The sequence below is a fragment of the Empidonax traillii genome, unplaced genomic scaffold, assembly GCF_003031625.1.
Source record: "Empidonax traillii isolate 1590-97213 ecotype Southwest subspecies unplaced genomic scaffold, ASM303162v1 scaffold1035:size206130, whole genome shotgun sequence".
Lineage (NCBI taxonomy): Eukaryota > Metazoa > Chordata > Aves > Passeriformes > Tyrannidae > Empidonax > Empidonax traillii.
The window spans coordinates 95993-113310 of NW_020956228.1; the positions used below are offsets into that span (position 1 = coordinate 95993).

General features: G+C 58.9%; 2 protein-coding genes across 6 annotated transcripts in view; both read right to left on the reverse strand.

Moving 5' to 3' along the window:
• PHKA1 (phosphorylase kinase regulatory subunit alpha 1) overlaps positions 1-10995 on the reverse strand; it is a 45007-nt gene extending 34012 nt beyond the window's left edge. For 3 of the 5 annotated variants that reach the window (XR_003573551.1, XR_003573550.1, XM_027904276.1), the window contains exons 1-18: positions 10881-10995; positions 10620-10778; positions 10079-10126; positions 9363-9531; positions 8910-8992; positions 8648-8728; positions 8114-8212; positions 7863-8009; positions 7493-7546; positions 5843-5965; positions 5630-5725; positions 4776-4883; positions 4503-4581; positions 3922-4056; positions 2762-2871; positions 2282-2426; positions 1271-1349; positions 707-882 (exon numbers count right to left, since the gene is read on the reverse strand). Coding sequence is in view for 1 of the 5 variants with exons in the window: in XM_027904276.1 (XP_027760077.1) it covers positions 707-882; positions 1271-1349; positions 2282-2426; positions 2762-2871; positions 3922-4056; positions 4503-4581; positions 4776-4883; positions 5630-5725; positions 5843-5965; positions 7493-7546; positions 7863-8009; positions 8114-8212; positions 8648-8728; positions 8910-8992; positions 9363-9531; positions 10079-10126; positions 10620-10778; positions 10881-10958 (1969 nt within the window). In the remaining 4 variants the exon portion in view is untranslated. The remainder of the gene's footprint in view (positions 1-706; positions 883-1270; positions 1350-2281; positions 2427-2761; positions 2872-3921; positions 4057-4502; positions 4582-4775; positions 4884-5629; positions 5726-5842; positions 5966-7492; positions 7547-7862; positions 8010-8113; positions 8213-8647; positions 8729-8909; positions 8993-9362; positions 9532-10078; positions 10127-10619; positions 10779-10880) is intronic. The other 2 variants (XR_003573553.1, XR_003573552.1) reach the window with 1 other exon arrangement.
• A 2026-nt stretch (positions 10996-13021) lies between these two features.
• Positions 13022-15527, reverse strand: BMP15 (bone morphogenetic protein 15). Its single transcript, XM_027904296.1, has 2 exons — positions 15178-15527; positions 13022-14688 (listed from the first exon to the last, which is right to left on the reverse strand). The coding sequence occupies exons 1-2, from the start codon at positions 15500-15502 to the stop codon at positions 13913-13915; spliced, it is 1101 nt and encodes a 366-aa protein (XP_027760097.1). The 5' UTR covers positions 15503-15527; the 3' UTR covers positions 13022-13912.
• Positions 15528-17318: the final 1791 nt, after the last annotated feature.

The following is a 17318-nucleotide window of genomic DNA, read 5'->3' on the forward strand; positions in this document are numbered from 1 at the left end:
GCAGGTCTTTCCCCTGTCTCCCACTGGGGCTGGTGGGGAAGCAAACACCTTGGACAAACCCAGACGCAGCCTGTAAGGAGGCTGCAAGCAAAGCAAGAGAAGGGCAAAAGAAATGAGTATTCAGTCACAGCAGTGCAGACACTGGCTGCAGGGGCTGCAGAGGCAGAGCAGATGGTGGGCAGCCTGATGATGACCAGCACTAGGTCACACAGGAGGGGATGTCCCCAGGCCTGCTTGCAAGAGGAACAGTAAAACTTGCACCCTGTCATGGTCCCAGCACAAGGGGGGACTCTCATGCTGTGATGGGCCAGGGCACCCTCTACACAACAGTAAGGCTTCAGTTTGGCACCCACTGGAGCCCCTCTGCCCAGGGAAGGGGCAAAGGTTTTGGGAAAAAGACAGAGATTGCTTAGGGACATGGTGGCTCTTCCCCACTGCCTTGGTCACTGTGCCATCACAGTGTACCACCGCTTGTGCACCAAAGACCCTCAGCCACGTCTCCCCAGCGGAGGTAAGCTGCCAATCCTTTGTCTCTTCCCTACGAAGATTGGAGCAGCTCGTTCCAGACAAGGTTGACAGAGCGTCAGATGGGAACATGGTGAAAACCCAAGTGCATGGATGCCAGCAGGGAGGTTGGGTGTTACGGGTTTAAGGGTGAGTTGGGTGTTTGCCACCCCACAGCAGCGACTGGCCTGTTCTCCCTTACCCTCTTCTGCTACCTGCAAGCCATGCAGCCACTCCTCGGTGTCCAGCTTCTCAAAGCTGCCACTGCAGAGCCTGTAACTCTCGGCAAAGACCTTACCCTCTGGCCCAGGGTCCATAAAACTGAGGTGCGTTCGGCATGACGTTGTCAGGAACTCCGACAATTTACCCGTCTGGATCCTGGGCGAGAGATGGGGAGGTCATGGGAGAGGAAAAGGGAGGCAGTACCCTTGGCTTTACCTCCTGGCTCCAGGGCAGGCCCTTTGGCAGGGAGAGATGGACCTGTCGGGCACATATGCACACCAGTGCCTGCTTTAGCTCTCTGCAACTCCTTCGGCCACAGTTGGGCATGGAAGGGCTGCCCAAAAGCTATTAGAAGGATCCTGTTTGATGACATGAACAGCTATGTCCTCTCTTTCATCTCCTCTGTTGGGACTGTGGCCCCAGGGCGCACTGACAGCCTAGCACACCCCAGTGTGTCCTCCCCAGCTTGTTTCCCCGAGGCCAATGCACTGCCCACCAGGTTCCTGGAGGCTCAACAACCCTCAGCCCAGGAGGGTGCGCTCACCTTGCGCCACCAAAATACCCGTCCTGCAGCTTCCGCAGCATCGCCAGCACCGTGGGGTGCACACCATTGCCGGTTTCATCTGTGGGGAAGAGGCACAGGCAGTCAGGCTCTTCTGCTCAAACTGGCTCCCAGAAGGTAACCCAGGGACAGGTGGGCATTCAGGCACCCAAAGGCACCATGGGCAGACCCTCTGCACACAGACATGCTGTGGTACCAAAAGCACCACCCAAAAAGGGAAACTCAGGACTGTCCAGGCTGAATTCCAGGAAAACGAGGCCAAGATGCACTCCAGGCTCCTGGGATTTCACCTTGGCTGAAGCTGACAGTACCAGATAACAGCACTCTGCTCTCTCCCTGCCTTTCATATGAGGCAGCAGGTGAGGGGGCTGCTGTCAGGGGCAGGAGGCACCACAGGAAAGGGCATGCTCAAGACACCAAGAGGATTTTAAGTACACAAGGAGAATCAAAAAAGCCTGAAAGCAGAGCAGAGTCACTTCCCAGTACCAGGCTCATGGGGAAGCTGTGAGCTGCTGCAGGCAAGCCAGTTCTGCTCTATGCCATTGTAGAGCTCTTTGCTCCTTCCAGTTTACTGTTTTCCCCTCCCTGTTGCCTAGGAAAGCCTTTAGCAGGTGGTCAGTCTTAGTGAAGGGTCAAGATGCAGAAAGAGCCCCAAGAACACTCCTACAGGGGAACTGTTTTTTTGGTCTTGCTCCCGAAAGGCCTTCGCACAAGCCAGGTTGTCTGGAGCTTGAATAACTCCATGCCAGGGAGCAGCCATTGAGCTGCAGGTGCTAGTGTCTGGCAGGCAACCCCGCCACCTGCCAGGCCAACTGCCCACTTGGCGTGGCTCCTCTGAGTGGTAAGCTCTTCACAGGACACTACAGGCTGCTCCAGCCCCACCATATCCCCATTACTGAGCCAGTCACAAATCTGCCCACCCCCTTCCTCCTGCAGAGGCTGCTTCCCAGGGCTGCTATAGCCAAACGCCTTGCCAGGCTGGGGGGTCTATACCGAGCATGGTGTGGGAGATGGGGAAGGTGATAGTTGGTCGCCCAGTCATTCTCCAGCGGCTGCAGAGATAGGAGAGGTCCGTCCTCAGCATCTCCACAATCATCTTGTTGTCAAGAGCCAGGTAGAACTGCTGCTGGTCTATGAACTGTGAGGACAGCAGGAGAAATGAGTGGCCCTTCATGCAGCCACCAGGTCCCTCTGGTGCCACCCACGTCCTCCCACAGGCACTCAGCCAGGCCAGCCACGCTGTGCACACAGAGGACATGCTCCTTTGCACTGACAGCTCCCCCACCTTACGAGGCAGGTGCCACTACAGTCTAGCAAGGGACCCTCAACTTCTAGGGCAGCTACTGGCCACTAGCAACTATGAGGAAACAACTAATGCCACAGCTCAGCAGTAGCATCCAGGCCTCCTCCCGGTGTCCTTGTCAGTTCCAGATCACATAACAGCTGGGAATGAGCCCATGCAATGTCACCCACTTGTGGGGTAAAGGTAAAGATGGTCTTCCTGATTTTGTAGAGCTTGGAGGTCCCAAGGACACCCATGTGCCGGTAGGGCCGTCCAGTCAGGCTCATCTGCTTGTTGCGGCCTGGGAGGGCAAGAAGAGGAGATTTTAGTGAAAGCCTCCTAATGAAAGGGGCTGCAGCAGCAAGCGGTGCCAGGCTTCTTGCTACCAGCCAGCAGGAAAATGCTGGTTTGTGGGTGGGATACCCCAGAATCCTGTGTCAAGCTGGTCCAGCCCCTAAGTGACAGTGATACCCTGTCTCCAGCCCTGCCCAGGGGGTTAGAGACATGCTCAACCAAGGACAAACAGCCTGTCCTGACTTCTGCAACATGTCACACCTCCAGGTTTTTAGGGATGTCAGAAGTTGGAACAGGGCTAGGGGTACTCCTCTGCATAGGGCTGCTCGCCCAAAGCTGACAGCTCCATTAGCATTCCCATTGCTCACGGACTACTCCCAGAGCCCAGGATGCTGCAGCGCAGCATCGCCCCTTGCTCATGTCAGCCCTGGCAGCTGCCAGGCTGTTCCCCCTGCCCATCTCACACTTGGCATTTTGGTGGCCTAAATTAGCCACCAAATTAAAATCACAGCAGATCAGGTGTCTCCTTTGGCTCAGGCTAGATCCCTGCTCCTACACAACAAGCCCCATGCCCGAGGGGTTGCAGCATCAGGGAACATGCGTGCAGAGCTGCGCACACCCTCCCCTCACACTCAGCCCTGCCCACCCCCCAACAACAGCCATCCTGCCTGAGCTGCGGGTTCTCCCCACCAGGGACAGCCAGGAGACCCTTTCTGGGGTCTGGTTGGCCTCCCCCATTTAGATCTGGGTACAGGAACAAAAGCCAACTCCTGTAAACACCAGGTCCTTCCTACAGGGATGAAAGTCTGTCTGTCCCTGGGGTGACTGTGCAACTACAATGCCAAAGCTCTTTCCCTGTCAAAATAACCCTGAACAACACTGCCTTGTCACCTCATTCCCCTTGGGCATGAGTGGCTTTACCAGGCTCAGAAATAAGCAGCAGAACCCTCATCAGCCAGGCAGAGAGCAGGACACGAGCATCTATGAGTAGGAGTGCCAAGGGTGGGACAGACCCTTCTGCACTCCCTTTGCTGCAGGAGCAGGGAGTCCAGCTCACCCAGCCGGGCATAGATGTGGCTGAGGATGCGGGCAGGCTGCACTCTGATGGGGTAGACATCTTCCACAGTCTCCACGTCGATGCCCTCCTTCTTCAGGATTGCCTTGACCCCCTCTGTCTCAGCCAGGATGCACACTGTGGAAGAAGGACAGGCTCACTGCAACAGGGGCACAAGGGTGTGACAGCACTGCCTCACGCCCTTGGGGACACATACAAGGTGCCACACCACAGAGAGGAAGCTGTCAGGGGTTCCTTTGGGAAACAGTTCCCACTGCAGAGGTCTGCCTTGCCCCTCCTAACACTCTCTACACCCAAGTATTCTGCACCAAGTGGCAGGAAGACAGTTTTCAACCTCTCTGCAGAGGAGGCTACAGCAGCTGTTATTTCCCTCAGTCAACACAGGGTGGAATGGAAGGACTTGCACCCCGTCTTCCACCCCCCTTGCCAGGTCTGAGATCGGGATGTACTGGCAGCAACGCCGCAAGCAGAGCCACCCAGAGCCCCCCCTGTGAATTCTGCAGTGCCAGAGACCCCAGACTTGCCAGGCTCAAAGGTATGGGACTAGTGTTCCTTTCCCTCACCTTGAACCACCACATCAGGCTTAGGGACAGTCGCGAAACGGCGGTTGAGGGGATCTATTTCACCAGGAGCCAGAAACCCCTGAGGAAAAAACAGTATGAGGAGATCAACGTCTTGTGGGCAGGGTAGAATGGGTGATGCCCATAGACAACCCACCTTCAAGAGGTCCTGAGGGATGGGAGTAGTAACTTCCCCATGGCAGGTGGCAGCATTTGCCCCCTTGAGAGCTCAGAGCCTGGCCCCACAGCCCTCCCCAGCACCCAGGGTGACTGTACCTCAGCCATCAGGCAGCCCAGGATGTAGAGGGACTGCCCCCACATGTGTGGCAGCTTGCCCATGGGTATCCTGTCCACAGTGTGGGGGTTCCTGTACTCCTCATCCACCTGGAAGACAAGCCAGGAGGTTAAGCAGGGATCCACAGACACAGGATGCTGAAGGAAGCATCCTCACTGTATTTTGAAGTCCAGCAGTTCAAGGCTTGAAACAAGAGCCTACAACAGCATTTGTCAGAGAGGGTCCAAAAGAGCCTGGCTACGTTCCTCCCCTCTCCTTGTGACTGCCCCAGACACCCATGTCAGAACAACAGATCAGCTGCTCAGACCATGTTTGGTTTCCCAGCTCAGGCCATTAGAAGGACTAACGTGCCCCAGGAGCACTGGGGAGATGCCCTCAAATGCTGGTGAGGAGAGCACCTATCCTGCACGACCTGGGCACCAGGAGGCCACTGCTCTCAACCAAGGCCCACACAACCCCCCTCACCACTGAACAGGGGCTCAGCACTATCTCCTCAGCCCAGGTCCACTTGTCCTGAGCTCTCAGAGCACTCAGCCTCCAAGCAAGTAGACTGTCAGCAAATCACCTTTGTGTATGGGGGCAAGAAATGCTTTGAGGAAAACCCACCAGTTTTTATCCAACATGGTTTTATAACAGCTCCAAGCCTCACTTTTTACACGAGGTTTCCATGCAGTGTATGTGCTACTTTACTAACATTTTGCGTTAATAAGCACTTAAAACCTAATTAACTGGTAACGAGACCAGGAGTTTCAGTAGTTGGGCTTTGTGGCTCCCTTCCAACTCAGAACATTCTGTGAGACACTCCCACTTCCCACCACAGCACAGGATCACTCACCTTATCTGGTGGGACACTGTACAGCTCTGGCACCAGGTGTACCCCATTCTTCCCCTTGATGAGAACCCCCTCAAGGGCTTCCCGGTACTCCTGCACCTGAGGAGAGAGCAGAGAGAATCTGCTCCTGGTCATGGCTCCCTGAATCCTTCCCCTGCACGCCTCGCCTGCCAGGAACTTTTTTCCCACCACCACAGCAGGTCCTGCCCCCCTTACCTGCTCCGTATTTCCACTGAAAATCCCATCAATGATCAAGTAGGCCCAGAAAAGAGGCCACTCACACTCGATGTTCTCAAACAGCTTCAGCTCAGCGGGTTCATAGTAGAGGCGTTTGGGGTCCTGTAGGTGACAGCAAGGCAGACAGTGGGCAGCAGGATCCCCTTAAACTGACAGGGATCCTCCTCCCCCCAAGACCCCAGTCTCAAATGCCCTCCCACCCCTCCTCTGCAGACGATGGCCAAGACAGAGTAGAAAAGCAGTTTCACCTCCAGCCTCTGTTCTCTCCATCAGACACCTCCCTCCCAAGCCCTCTGCACTGATGATGAAGAGACTCACCCTTCCTGGAGTCTACCCTGTCCCCAGGAGAGCACTCCAGAGCCCCAGAACACCCCAGACGCTGTGCTGTTGTACAGCAACAGCATGACATCCCCATGCCACACTAGGTCCCCTTTGCCTTGCCTGCTCTGCCCCAGCGCCTCAGTATCTGCCTCCTCCAGCATTAAGTTGGCCCAGCCAGGTGCAAGGGCTTGGGCTGGTTGTGCAGGGCCAGGGAGCAGGGTCCCTCCTGCCATGTGGTGCCAGGGACACAAGGGAAGTTGTCAGGATGGAGATCTGCCTGAGCTGAGTCCTCCCAGTCCAGCTGTGTGTGGTGTAGTGCCCCACAGGACCCATGCTCAACCCTCCCTGCTAACTGCTCTAACTGTTTGCTGCAGAGAAGGAAGAGTGCTGGCCCTACCAGACTGTTAGACAGGCAGGACAGAAGGAACAGATGTTTTCTACAGTGCCTGCACTCCAGCTACAAGCTCCCAAAGTCTGATCTGCCAGCTGCGTGCCCCTGCGGGCACTGCTGCCCTTCCTGTGCCTCACAGTCTCCCAGAAGTAATCAATGGCTCTGCACACCAGCAAAGCTCACAAGCGCTGGGAGTGTTGGACTGGAGATGCTGCTGCTTCTCTTTGGCTCTGGAAGGGGACAGCCACACACGCTGCCTATTATGGGCAGGTCTGCAGAGGCAGAGCTGAGAAGCATTCAGAGGCACTTGTGCCCAAAGGAGCCCCATCAGGTTATAGACCCAGCAGCTGGTGATGATTTAAGAGCCTCCAAGCACCATTTCCTAATTTCCTAGTTCAGTGGTTATCAAATGAGATTGTTGCTTATAAGGTTTTCTGGTTTTCCCTCCCCAGAGCAGCAGAAAGTCTCCTGAGAGCCACACTAGCAGTACCCAAACTGCCTGCTGGCCTGGGAGAGGCAGAAGCAGCTTTGTGACCTCTGGAGCTGATGTAGATGAGGAGCTCTGCGTGGTCACCTCCCCAGGCCTCCATCCCTAGCTCAGGGCTGGTGCAGCCCTGGCAGAGCCCACCTCATCAGGGCTCCCCTGCAGGCCACTGGTCCCACCTTCCCCCAGTCCAAGGGAGACACACCACAAGGTCCCAGGATGGAGGCAGAGCCAGCCTCTGGCCATCTGCTATGGGCAAGGGTGGAATGCACCACCTCTGCAATGAGCTCTGGCATTTTGGGAAGCCTTGTCCAGACACATGACACTGCCTGGGGTTAGTCAGGCTTCTTGTCTCCCCAGTGCTCCCCAACACAGCCTTTGTGCTGCATCCAGAGGGCTGCTGCTGGCAGGTGGCAGGGCTGGGGACACTCACCTCTTTGGGGGTCCTGTATCCATCCCGGAGGAAGCGGCAGCAGCCATAGCGCCCCTGGAAGGGAGGGAAAGAGATGCTGAGCAGGAGGCACAACGTGAGGCATCTTGTACCTTCAATGCAGAAGCAGGGGTGGGGTGTCTCCTCCAGCCAAACACCCCCTCTCTTGCTCACCCAGCGCTCAGGCACCACAGTCACAACCCAGGGCCACACGACACAGGGCTGCCTCTTTGCACATCCCTGCCACAGGGGACTGGGAGAGGACATCCTCCAGCACCCCCACCCCGAGGACGCTTTTGGGAAGAAAAGGGCTACAACAGTTTGGACTGAAGCTGTCCCCCAGGAATAGTGAGATGAGGGCAGAGCCGCTCACCTGCAGCTTCGTGATGATCTCCTGCTTGGTGATTTCCACCAGCTCGCTGTCCTCCACAGCGAACGCCGGGTACGAGATGACAGAGAGCACGCTGGCATCCACCTCCTTGGATGTGGAGGCCCTGGGCAGCATCGAGTGGAGGATGGACTGGGAGGAGGAGAATGAGGGGTGGTTAGGCTGCCAGGCCAGGCACACCACAACCCCAGATCACAGTTCCTCCTGCAATGGTGTCACGGCCCCACAGGTCTCACCTGGCAGTGCTGCACCTCATCTGACAGCACCCGTATCACTGACTGCGGGCCTCCCTTGGCTCCAAAGAGATCCAGCTCATCCAGTGCCTCCAGGGCAGCCTGCAAGCAGACTCAAAGAAGCATGTTCTCCACCCTGCTGCCCATTTGTAAGAGCTCTCACCCCATGCCAGTCCCTGTGTGTAATGCACTGCCCAAATTTAAAAGAATTTGAACCCTGAGAGCTGTGGCTGCAGAAAACCTCTGGTCAAAATGGGACCACATCTCCAAAGCCACGGGTAGCCAGACATCAACAGGGCCCTGGATATTTCTGCCACCCACACCAATTAACTCTTCGCTCCCAGTTCAGGCAAAACTCAGGTTAGAGAGGCACAGTTTTATCCCAGTGCACAAGGAGAAGAGTCTTCCTCTCCAGGAAGATATGACTGCATGGGGCATTGAGCCTCAACAGTTCAACGTGTCCAGCCTGCACTGTCAAAAAGCAGCTCAGGGCCACTGGTGCTCCTCACCCCCATCCAGCACTTCTCCCCAGCTCACCTTGGCCATGCCAACAGAGCTGGCATTCAACTCGGTGATGCCCTGGTTTGTCTTGTCCCCGCGCTCCCAAATCCCGAAGTCCTGTGCAGAGGCAGCAGGCACTGGTTCACAACACACCCAGAAAGCCTTTGAATCCCACCCATCAGCAGTGCTTCCAGGAGGTGCTGGTGGGGCTCAGGGGGGACCCACAGCTGCCCCTGGACACCAGCCCAACACCTCCAGCACCAGAGCATGCTCCCCTTCCCCAGCGTGCACTACCCACCGCGGTTTTGTAGGCGGCTTCAATGTAGAACACGAGGTTCTGGATAAAGCTGACTTCATCCAAGCTGTGAATTATGTGGAGGCCTGGAGCAGGGGGATGAATTCACATCAGCCACTCTAAGCCCACAGGTATTCCCAGGATGGAGCTGCAGTAACCCCGGGATCCCTCCTCCCCACTGCATGCCTGCCCGATGGGAGCCATGTCCTGGCTGACTCCCATCTCCAATCCCCCTCACTATGGCTGCATCGGGGTTTCAGACAAATGAGGCCTCTTGGAGAGATGAACATCAAGGGGCCCAAACCCACTGTGAGTGCTGGGAGCATAAGAAAGCAGTGGAGTCACAGAAGCCACTGCAGCAGCTTGGCACCCAGGTAGTTGTACCCAAACTGAGGCTCTGGAGAGCCTGGAGACCAGCACGCTCAAAGCTGAGATGGCAGCCCCCAACAGCAATACCTGAGGCTGTCATTTGCGCCAGCATGAGCAGGTAAAGGGAGGTGGCATCCAGCTGTAGGTGACCCCACTCATTGTCTCCCACGACAGTGGCACAGGTCTGGGTGTTATACTTGGCATGCAGGCAGTCCTTGGTGCTCTGGCTGAACTTGAAGGCCTCCACCTTGTCCACCTTGGGAAGGGCAAAGGCAGGCAGGAGTTCATAGAATCCTGTCTCCAGAAAGGCCTGGCATCTCCCAAGCCAAGGGCTGCCCTGTGCCAGGAGCCCAGCAAGTGGAGCCATGCCTGGCAGGGCAGAAATTCCACAGCTGCTGGGCTGCCCCTCTGCTCACCAAGGCAGTGAGTGGCTCACAGGCCTCTGCAGTGCAGGGCTGCAGCTGTGGAGGGCCCATGCCACAGCTGCACCACACAGAGAGAAAGGGTCACCCCAAAAGGCCTCAGGAAGGAGAGCTGCAGAGCCCTAGCGCCAGCCAGGCCACGAGACAGGCAGCAGCTGGCAAAGGCTCCACTGGCCACCAGCCCACAGCACTGGAACTTCAATCGCAGCCAGGGACAGATCCTCACTCAGAACTTATTTCAAGACTTGCTGGAAGGGGGGCTTCCCTCTGCTCGTCAGGGAAGGCTGGGGAGAGCTGGTACAGCTAGGATTGACAGCCTCTGTGGCACAGCTGGGCTTTAAGGAGACCACCTGACACCCAGAGGTGCTCCCCAGCACCTACCTGTCTCATCATGCACTGGAGCAGTCCCCTCATCAGCTTCACCACGCTCTGCAGGAACAAGGAAAACAGCCCTGTTAATCTCCATAAGCCCTGACTCAGGCTCAGCTGGCCGCTGACCTTTGCAGGGCTCGGCGTCTGTAACCAGAGCCCCTGCTCGCATTTCTACGGCCCCTGCTCCCCGGGAAACAGCAGAGAGAAGATTTCTTGGCCTGCCAGCAAGCAGGGCCAAGCTGCTGTGCTATGCAGCGGGACAGAGGGCACAGCTGCAGGACACGGCTCCCCAGCCCCTTGGAGAACGGCTGTGACCTCAGATCACCTCCGGCCAGAGGGCCGGACCCTCTGGCTGGGCTCCAGGGCGCTCTGGGAAGAGCAGGTTCTGACAACCCTTCCTGTCGCGTCCCGCGCCGGGGGACAGCCCTGTCCTCACCCTCACTGCACGCCCCCCCCCGAGGCCTTCGGGCCCCAGTCCCAAAGACTGACCCGCCCGAAGCGGCGGCACCCCCGGGTGCCCCCAGCCCCGCCCGGGCCGTGCTCCCCCGACCTGCTCCAGCTCGTAGGCCTTGGCCTTGTCCTCGTCCCGGTCGGCGTTCTTGCGGTAGGCCAGGCCGAGCCCCCAGACGGCCAGGATGCTGTACACGTTGTCCCGGACCCAGGCATCCCGGTGGTCGGCGCTGGCGGGGAGCAGCCCCGTCACCGCGTCCTGCGGAGGGGACACACCGTTCCCAGGTCACTGCCCTGCCCAGGGGCCGGCGGGGCGCCCGGAGCGCCCGGCCCACCCCCCGCCCCCGGGCAGTGCCCGCACCTGGTGGCGGAGGATGGTCTGCTGCACCAGGCGAGCGTAGCCGTCCAGGCGCACGCCCGAGTTGCTCCGGCTCCTCATGGCGGCGGCACCGGCACCGGCACTGGCACTGCCGGGACGGGACGGGACGGGGCGGGACGAGTCCTGCCAGCGCTCCGCCCCGTCCCGCCTCGCCCCGCCCCGCAGCGCTGCCCGAGAGCGGCCGCCCCCAGAGCCGCCGCCCCGCCCCGCGCTCCCCGCCCGCCGCCGCCTCGGGCAGCGGGGCGCTCACTGCGGATCCGGCAGGACCCGCTGCCATGGCCGCACCGGCGGGCACGGCAGCGCCGCCACGGCTCCCCCTGCCGGGCGGAGGGCGAACAGCGCTGCGGGGGGACGCGGGGACACGGGCTGGGGGGCACACGGACACGCGGGGACACGGACGGACACACAGATACATGGATGCACGGACACGCGGAAACACTGACACAGGGACACACGAGTACGCGGACACAGAGACACACGGATATACGGACACATGGACATGCAGATACATGGACACGGATGCACGGACAGACGTGTGGATACGCGGACACACGGACATGCGGATACAAGGACATGAGGACACAGATACATGGACACGGGGACGCAGGGACACACGGACATGGGGACACGTGGATACACAGACACGCGGATACACGGACGGAGACACATATGCACAGATACACGGACAGATGGATACGCAGATATATGGACATGCAGATACACAAACACACGGATGGACACACAGATAGATGGACAGATATGCAGACACACGGATACACAAACACATGAATAGAGACATGGACACGTGGATTCGCACACACGTGTGCCAGTGTGGAAGGACACACGGGCTGGTGTGGAACTGCACAGACACCCAGAGGGACACACACACTTTCCTGAACTGCTGCTCCTCCATCCCTGTGACAGCACCTGCACCACCACCACCACAGAGGAAATCCCTCTGCTGGGGCAGCCTCTGGGCACCCAGGGATACCCAGGGAAAGGGCCCAGCCCAACAGGCACAAGATGCCATTGTCACAGTGCGTCCAAGGGCACAGGGCTGGGACAGAAAAACCCCAGTGCTCATCCGTCTCCATGTGCCCAGCAGGTCCAAGGGGGCCTGGCAGCAGGCAAGGGTATGGGTCCCAGGCAGGGGCAGCACCAGGCACTGGTATCCAGGGGTGTCCAGAGCTGGGAGCACACCCAACTCCATGCCTTTCATCCTCCCTTTGCCTGAATGAGTCAATACCACACACTTAATGATTGACAAGGGGAAATCTATCCCCCGGGTCAGGTCTGTGAGCCTCCAAAAAAGCAGAAGTCATCCCCCACCCATGACCAAGATGTAGCTGACTGGGGACAAGGGACAGGAAAGGAGTGTGGGTCTCTGTGGCTTCTCTCTCTGTCAGGATGGGAGAGAAATTTTGAGGCTGGTGGGAAGGGGAGGGATTTGAGCTGACAGCACCCTGCCCAACAGCAAACACCCAGAGGAAAAAAAAAAACTGCTGAAACATCCCTATGGAGCTTGGGCCAGCAATAACAGATGGGGCTGGAGGCCAAGCAAGAAGAGACCCTGGCAAGAACCACAAGCTGAGGGTGCAGAGACAGCACCCAGCTGGTAGGTGGCAGTGCCACCAAGCTCTGGTGACAAGGATGACAGCTGCCACCCTATGCCTTACTGCTCAAAGAAGGGAAACTTAGCCCCAGCACTGCAAACACAGGGTATCACACCCAGCAACAGGCAGGCTTGCCTGTAGACACCTCCCCAAAATAGCCCTGGCAGACAAATGTCTTGGCCACAGACAGACAGCCCAGGGAGATGCAGCTCATTGCATACACAACCCCCTGCCCCATCCAAGTCCCCCAGGACTTTCCTATACAGGGAGATGTGGGCATCTCTTGTTGCCAGCCCCATGAGGCAGCTGCCTGCAGCCACATCTAGTCCCTTCTGCCCTGGGACAGGTCTATGCTGCTCCTGCTTGAACCAGCTGAGATTTACCCCTGCACCCACCTCCCACCAAGTGCAAGCACGAGGGCAGCCTGTCCCAGGAGGAACCTGCTGCACGCAAGGGACAATGCAAGAACAAGCCAATATGGTCTTTGGCAAAATCCATCGATTTATTTATTCACAGTCAAGCAATAAATAGAGGAAAGTCAGGCAGTGGGGGTGCTGAGAGCAGCACAGACCCTTCTGGGAACAGGGACTGCCAGGAGCCCAGCAGAGCCCAAGGCCTGTGGGACAGCAGGAGAGCGAGAAGGCAGAGGGACACCACGATGGGAGTCTGATTCCTGGGATAGGGCGAGACCTGAGCCCTGCTAGAGGGTAAGACAAGAAGCTGAAAGACAAGTGTTTTGGAGGAAGCAGCAGGCAGAGCCCAGTACAGGCAGCTGCCTGGCCCCCAGCTCTGGGAGCAGAAACGGCAGCTCGAGTTCCTCCAGTGTCACAGCCCTTCCCAGAACAGAACTGCAGGGGAGGAGAGAGACTTCCTACCCCTCTCCAGCCCAAATTCCCAGCCCAGTGAGATGCCACTGCAGCTGAGACTAGATAAGATGGGGCTCATGTGAGCTGGGAAGGAATCCCACAGGCACGGTCACATCAGATCCCGACAGCACCAATGTGGTGCCAAGCACAGAGACACAAGGACTGCTCACCCTCCCTTCCCTGGCTTCACCAGGAGACTCCCAACCAATCTCCTGTGAGCTTCATACTCCAGTTCAGGGACACAGCTCATCTCTGAGAATATCAGGCCAAGCCCCCCCTGCCCACCAAAACCAGGCAGCAGCCATGGGGGCTGCAGGAAGGACAGATGCCACAGGGCAACCACCCCAGCAGAGGCTCCTGCCTTTAAAAACCCACAATTTACATAAAACTGTCATTGTAAAACCTCCCCACAGAGCAGCGCTGCACAGGGAGGGGAGACGAGCAGAGTGAGCCCCAGGCAGAGCAAGATAAACATTGAAGTCCAGATCCACAGGAACAGGCAGAGCCCAAGGGTGTTGCGCCGGGGCAGTGGGAATTACCGGCAGGTGCAGGACTCTGCGATCATGTTCTCATACTCCTTGTAGAGGATGCCTCCGTTGCGCTCGATCATGAGGACACTGATGGGGCTGTAGCGGTAGGGCACACAGGAGGGCCGGGGCACGCTGGCATCCACCAGCTGATGAACAAAGCTCTGCACCACGGCGTGGTTGGGCGCGTGGTAATCATAGCGGAGTAGGTGGGGACAGGCACCCTTGCAGTAGCGCGGGTTGTAGCGGTGGGGAGCGATGATCCAGTGGTCCCATCCCAGCTGTGCAAAGCTGACAGAGAAGGGGCGCAGGGAACAGTCATTCTTATCCCCTCCCTGCTCTCGCAGGTAGTTGGGCAGGTCATGAGCCAACGTCCCTGTGTCACGCCGGTGCCGGTGGGGCTCTGCTGCCGGAGGTGCCAACCCTGCCTGAGTGTCGTTAAGGTAGAGCAGGAGGAAAGGGCGACTGGGGGCCGCTGGGGCATCATGGCCTCCTGCTCGGCCAGCGTGCACACAGACATGCCGCAGTGCCAGGCTCCCCGTGCTGCTGTTCCCCAGGACCAGGTAAGGGGTGACGTCAACTTCAGCCCAGCCATGGCGGGGATGGGCGGCAGGGCTGAGCAGCACCCCAGGTGCCTCGCCGGCTGCCACCAGCTCCAGAGCACAGAGAAGGCGACCATGGGCCAGTGACAGACTGGGCAGATAGACCACAGTGGCTCTGAGAAGGTGCTCAGCCTCAGGCTGACTCTCCAGGCGGTAGGTGAGGGGCTGCACATACCAGCGACCTGCAGGAAAGCAGCAGTCATTGCCCCCTTAGCACAGCACGCCTGTCACCGTGCAGCAGCACCCCTTTCTCCCAGCCCCACACAGCACAGTGGAGCCCGTGGCAGCCATCTGCCCCAGCACAAGGCAGAAGCCACAGCAAACAGCAGCCATGAGCCATGGCTGGCTGGTAGGGTGAAGGGCAAAGAGAGTCTGGAATGTTCCCATCCTCTGCACCAACACCACTGCCCTGGCACAGCAGCAGGCAGGATGGGAAGGGGAGAAGGGCTTACACAGGCCCAGCAATGTTTTTGCCCATCTCACCCTTTGGGCAGGGAGAGCCTGGGACACCTACCAAGGGGAACCCCCTGGGCAAGGGCAACCCCAGCCAGCCAGCCAGGACACTATAGAGAGGGAGAGGGAAGCAGGCAAGAGACCCCCTCAAGGCTCAAGCCCACACTGCTGGCTTTGCTAAACCCCCATGACGTCCTTGGTGCCCACCTGCTCCTTACCTGCCCAGGGCTGATCCCCGTGGGAACTGGCCTGGACCAGGCGAACGGTGTTGGTGCCCAGGCTGCGGCCGCGGCGGGGCCGGCCCTCGCGGTCGGCGGCACGGTGGTACAGGTTCAGCATGTAGCGCAGGGGCTGCCCGCTGGCTGGCCCCGCTCGCCAGCCTGGGCTGCCAGGTGCCCGCGTTTGCAGGGCCTGCAGGAGGGGCAGGGTGGGGACGGCGGGCAGGGGGCTGGCGGGCAGCGGGGACTGGTTTGCAGCCTGGGACAGGGGCACAACAAGAAGGAGGAGGAGGAGAAGGCTGGTGGAGGAGCAGAGCAATGCCATGATAGGTGAGTGCGTGTTTGAGGGGAGTGAGTGCGGCAAGGTGGGGCTGGTCAGCAGCAGAATTAGGAAGAAGCTGCAGTCATGCTTCTCCCCGCTGGAGAGGCAGAGCTGGTTGTGGGCACCAGCAGAAGGATCCAAGGGTGCTGCCAGCTGCTATCAAGACAGGACAACCAGCTTGCTTCAGCTTGGCACAGGAGAAAGGTGGTGGTAGTGGGGGGGGACTCTGTATGCAAAAGGGGTGCAAACTCTAGACTAAAACCTAGACCAGGGGAAAAGACAGGGGGACAGAACCTGGCTACAGGGGCTGTAAAAGTGCTGAGGTAGGGAAGTGGGGTGGAAGGAGGGAGAAGGGGAGTGGGTGGGAGGACCAGTTCACTCAGCCCACCTGCTCCTGGCCAGCCTCCTCCTGCAGGGTAGGAGGTCCACCCACCCAGGGCCCATTTTAAAGGCGTGGCCCCAATCATGGTTTAAAGAGGCAGGAGCAACCTGGGTCCCAGGGGAGGGGGGCTGGAGCCTGGTAACATACTCTGCTGAGGTGAGAGCCCCTCCAGCTCCCCCACCCTGTGTTGTCTCTCTATCAGCAACTTGGCACCTTTGTGCCCATGGCAGCAAGCTGGTCTATTCTGCCCCACAGAGTCTGGGGGTCTGCTCCCCAACAGCCCTGTGGGACAGCCAGGCTGCCCAGTACCTCACTCTCCCCAGCTGGGAGATGGACACTTAGGCACATGGGTGGGCAGAGTGACCTTGAGCCCAGCAGCTCTGAGTATGGCCAGGTCAGCCAGTGGCACCTCATTGCAGGCACCACCATGCCATCACCATCACCATGCCCCCAGCTTTGGCTCCCTTGACAAGCTTCAAGGTCTTTCTGCCAGCACTTGCCTGAGGCTGAGGGGGTTATGAGCATGATGCCCACCATGTCGCTGGCACAGGCCATTTGAGGCACTGTCCATCCCGGGGACTGTGGTTACAGGGTGCTTGCCTGGGACAGGCCCTGTGGGCACACTACAGAGTGGGGTATGAGCAGCTGCAGCTCATGCCCCCATAGGGCAACTGGTGTCGTGCCCAGTCCCATAGGACACTGCTGCTCTCCTGCTGGGATGGAGGGGTTCAGGGGATGGTTCACACTGTTTGGGAACCACCCTGTTTGGGTGCAGGCTGGGGGGTGAGCTGGTGTCTGCCTTGCCCCAGGTGCTGCCCACCCTTCACGGTGCCAGCTGAGCATGGTGCTGAGGGCTGAGAGGGCCGTGGGGGGGGTGTGGTGGGGGGTGTGTGTGGTGCTTAATGGGCTGTGGGGCCACGTGATGAGCCAGGGCACAGAGCCCTCACGCCTGGCCAGGCAGCCCTGGTTATTCATTTGGGAAAGGGCACAAGGGGCAGACGAGGCAGTGGAGGCTGGGAAAAGTCCAGGCCTGGCATCAGTCAGCCATGAGTGAGGGGCATGGTAAGGGTGGTGGCAAGGCCATGGGGGAGAGGAGGAGAGTCACGTCAAGGGGTGGACATGACTGATGTCATATGGGTGGCCCTATGAGAGGGGCCCTGCATCACTGCTGGGTGGGCTCCAGCACCACAAACAGCCCAGGTACAACCCCACCCTGTGCCCTGGAACACCCTGGCACAAGAACAGGGCACATGCACTGGGCTGCCTGCATCTGGGCTGGGCAGGATGCAGATAGAGTTTAAGGCAGGCGCTGGTAGACAGGGGTTGCCAAGAAAAGTTCGAGGGACCCTTCCTGCACTGCGGCTGAGCCAGCCTGCGGTGGCCTGTCAGCCTGGCGCTGCAAGCCCACCCTCCCGGGCCATGGCAGGCAACCGGGGG

Excerpts from the sequence above, each read along its gene's own strand:
- BMP15 (XM_027904296.1), bottom strand. The coding sequence starts at position 15,502 with ATGGCATTGCTCTGCTCCTCCACCAGCCTTCTCCTCCTCCTCCTTCTT. Across the intron at positions 14,689-15,177 it reads CGGGGATCAGCCCTGGGCAG|GTCGCTGGTATGTGCAGCCC; the intron begins GTAAGGAGCAGG and ends GCTTTCCTGCAG.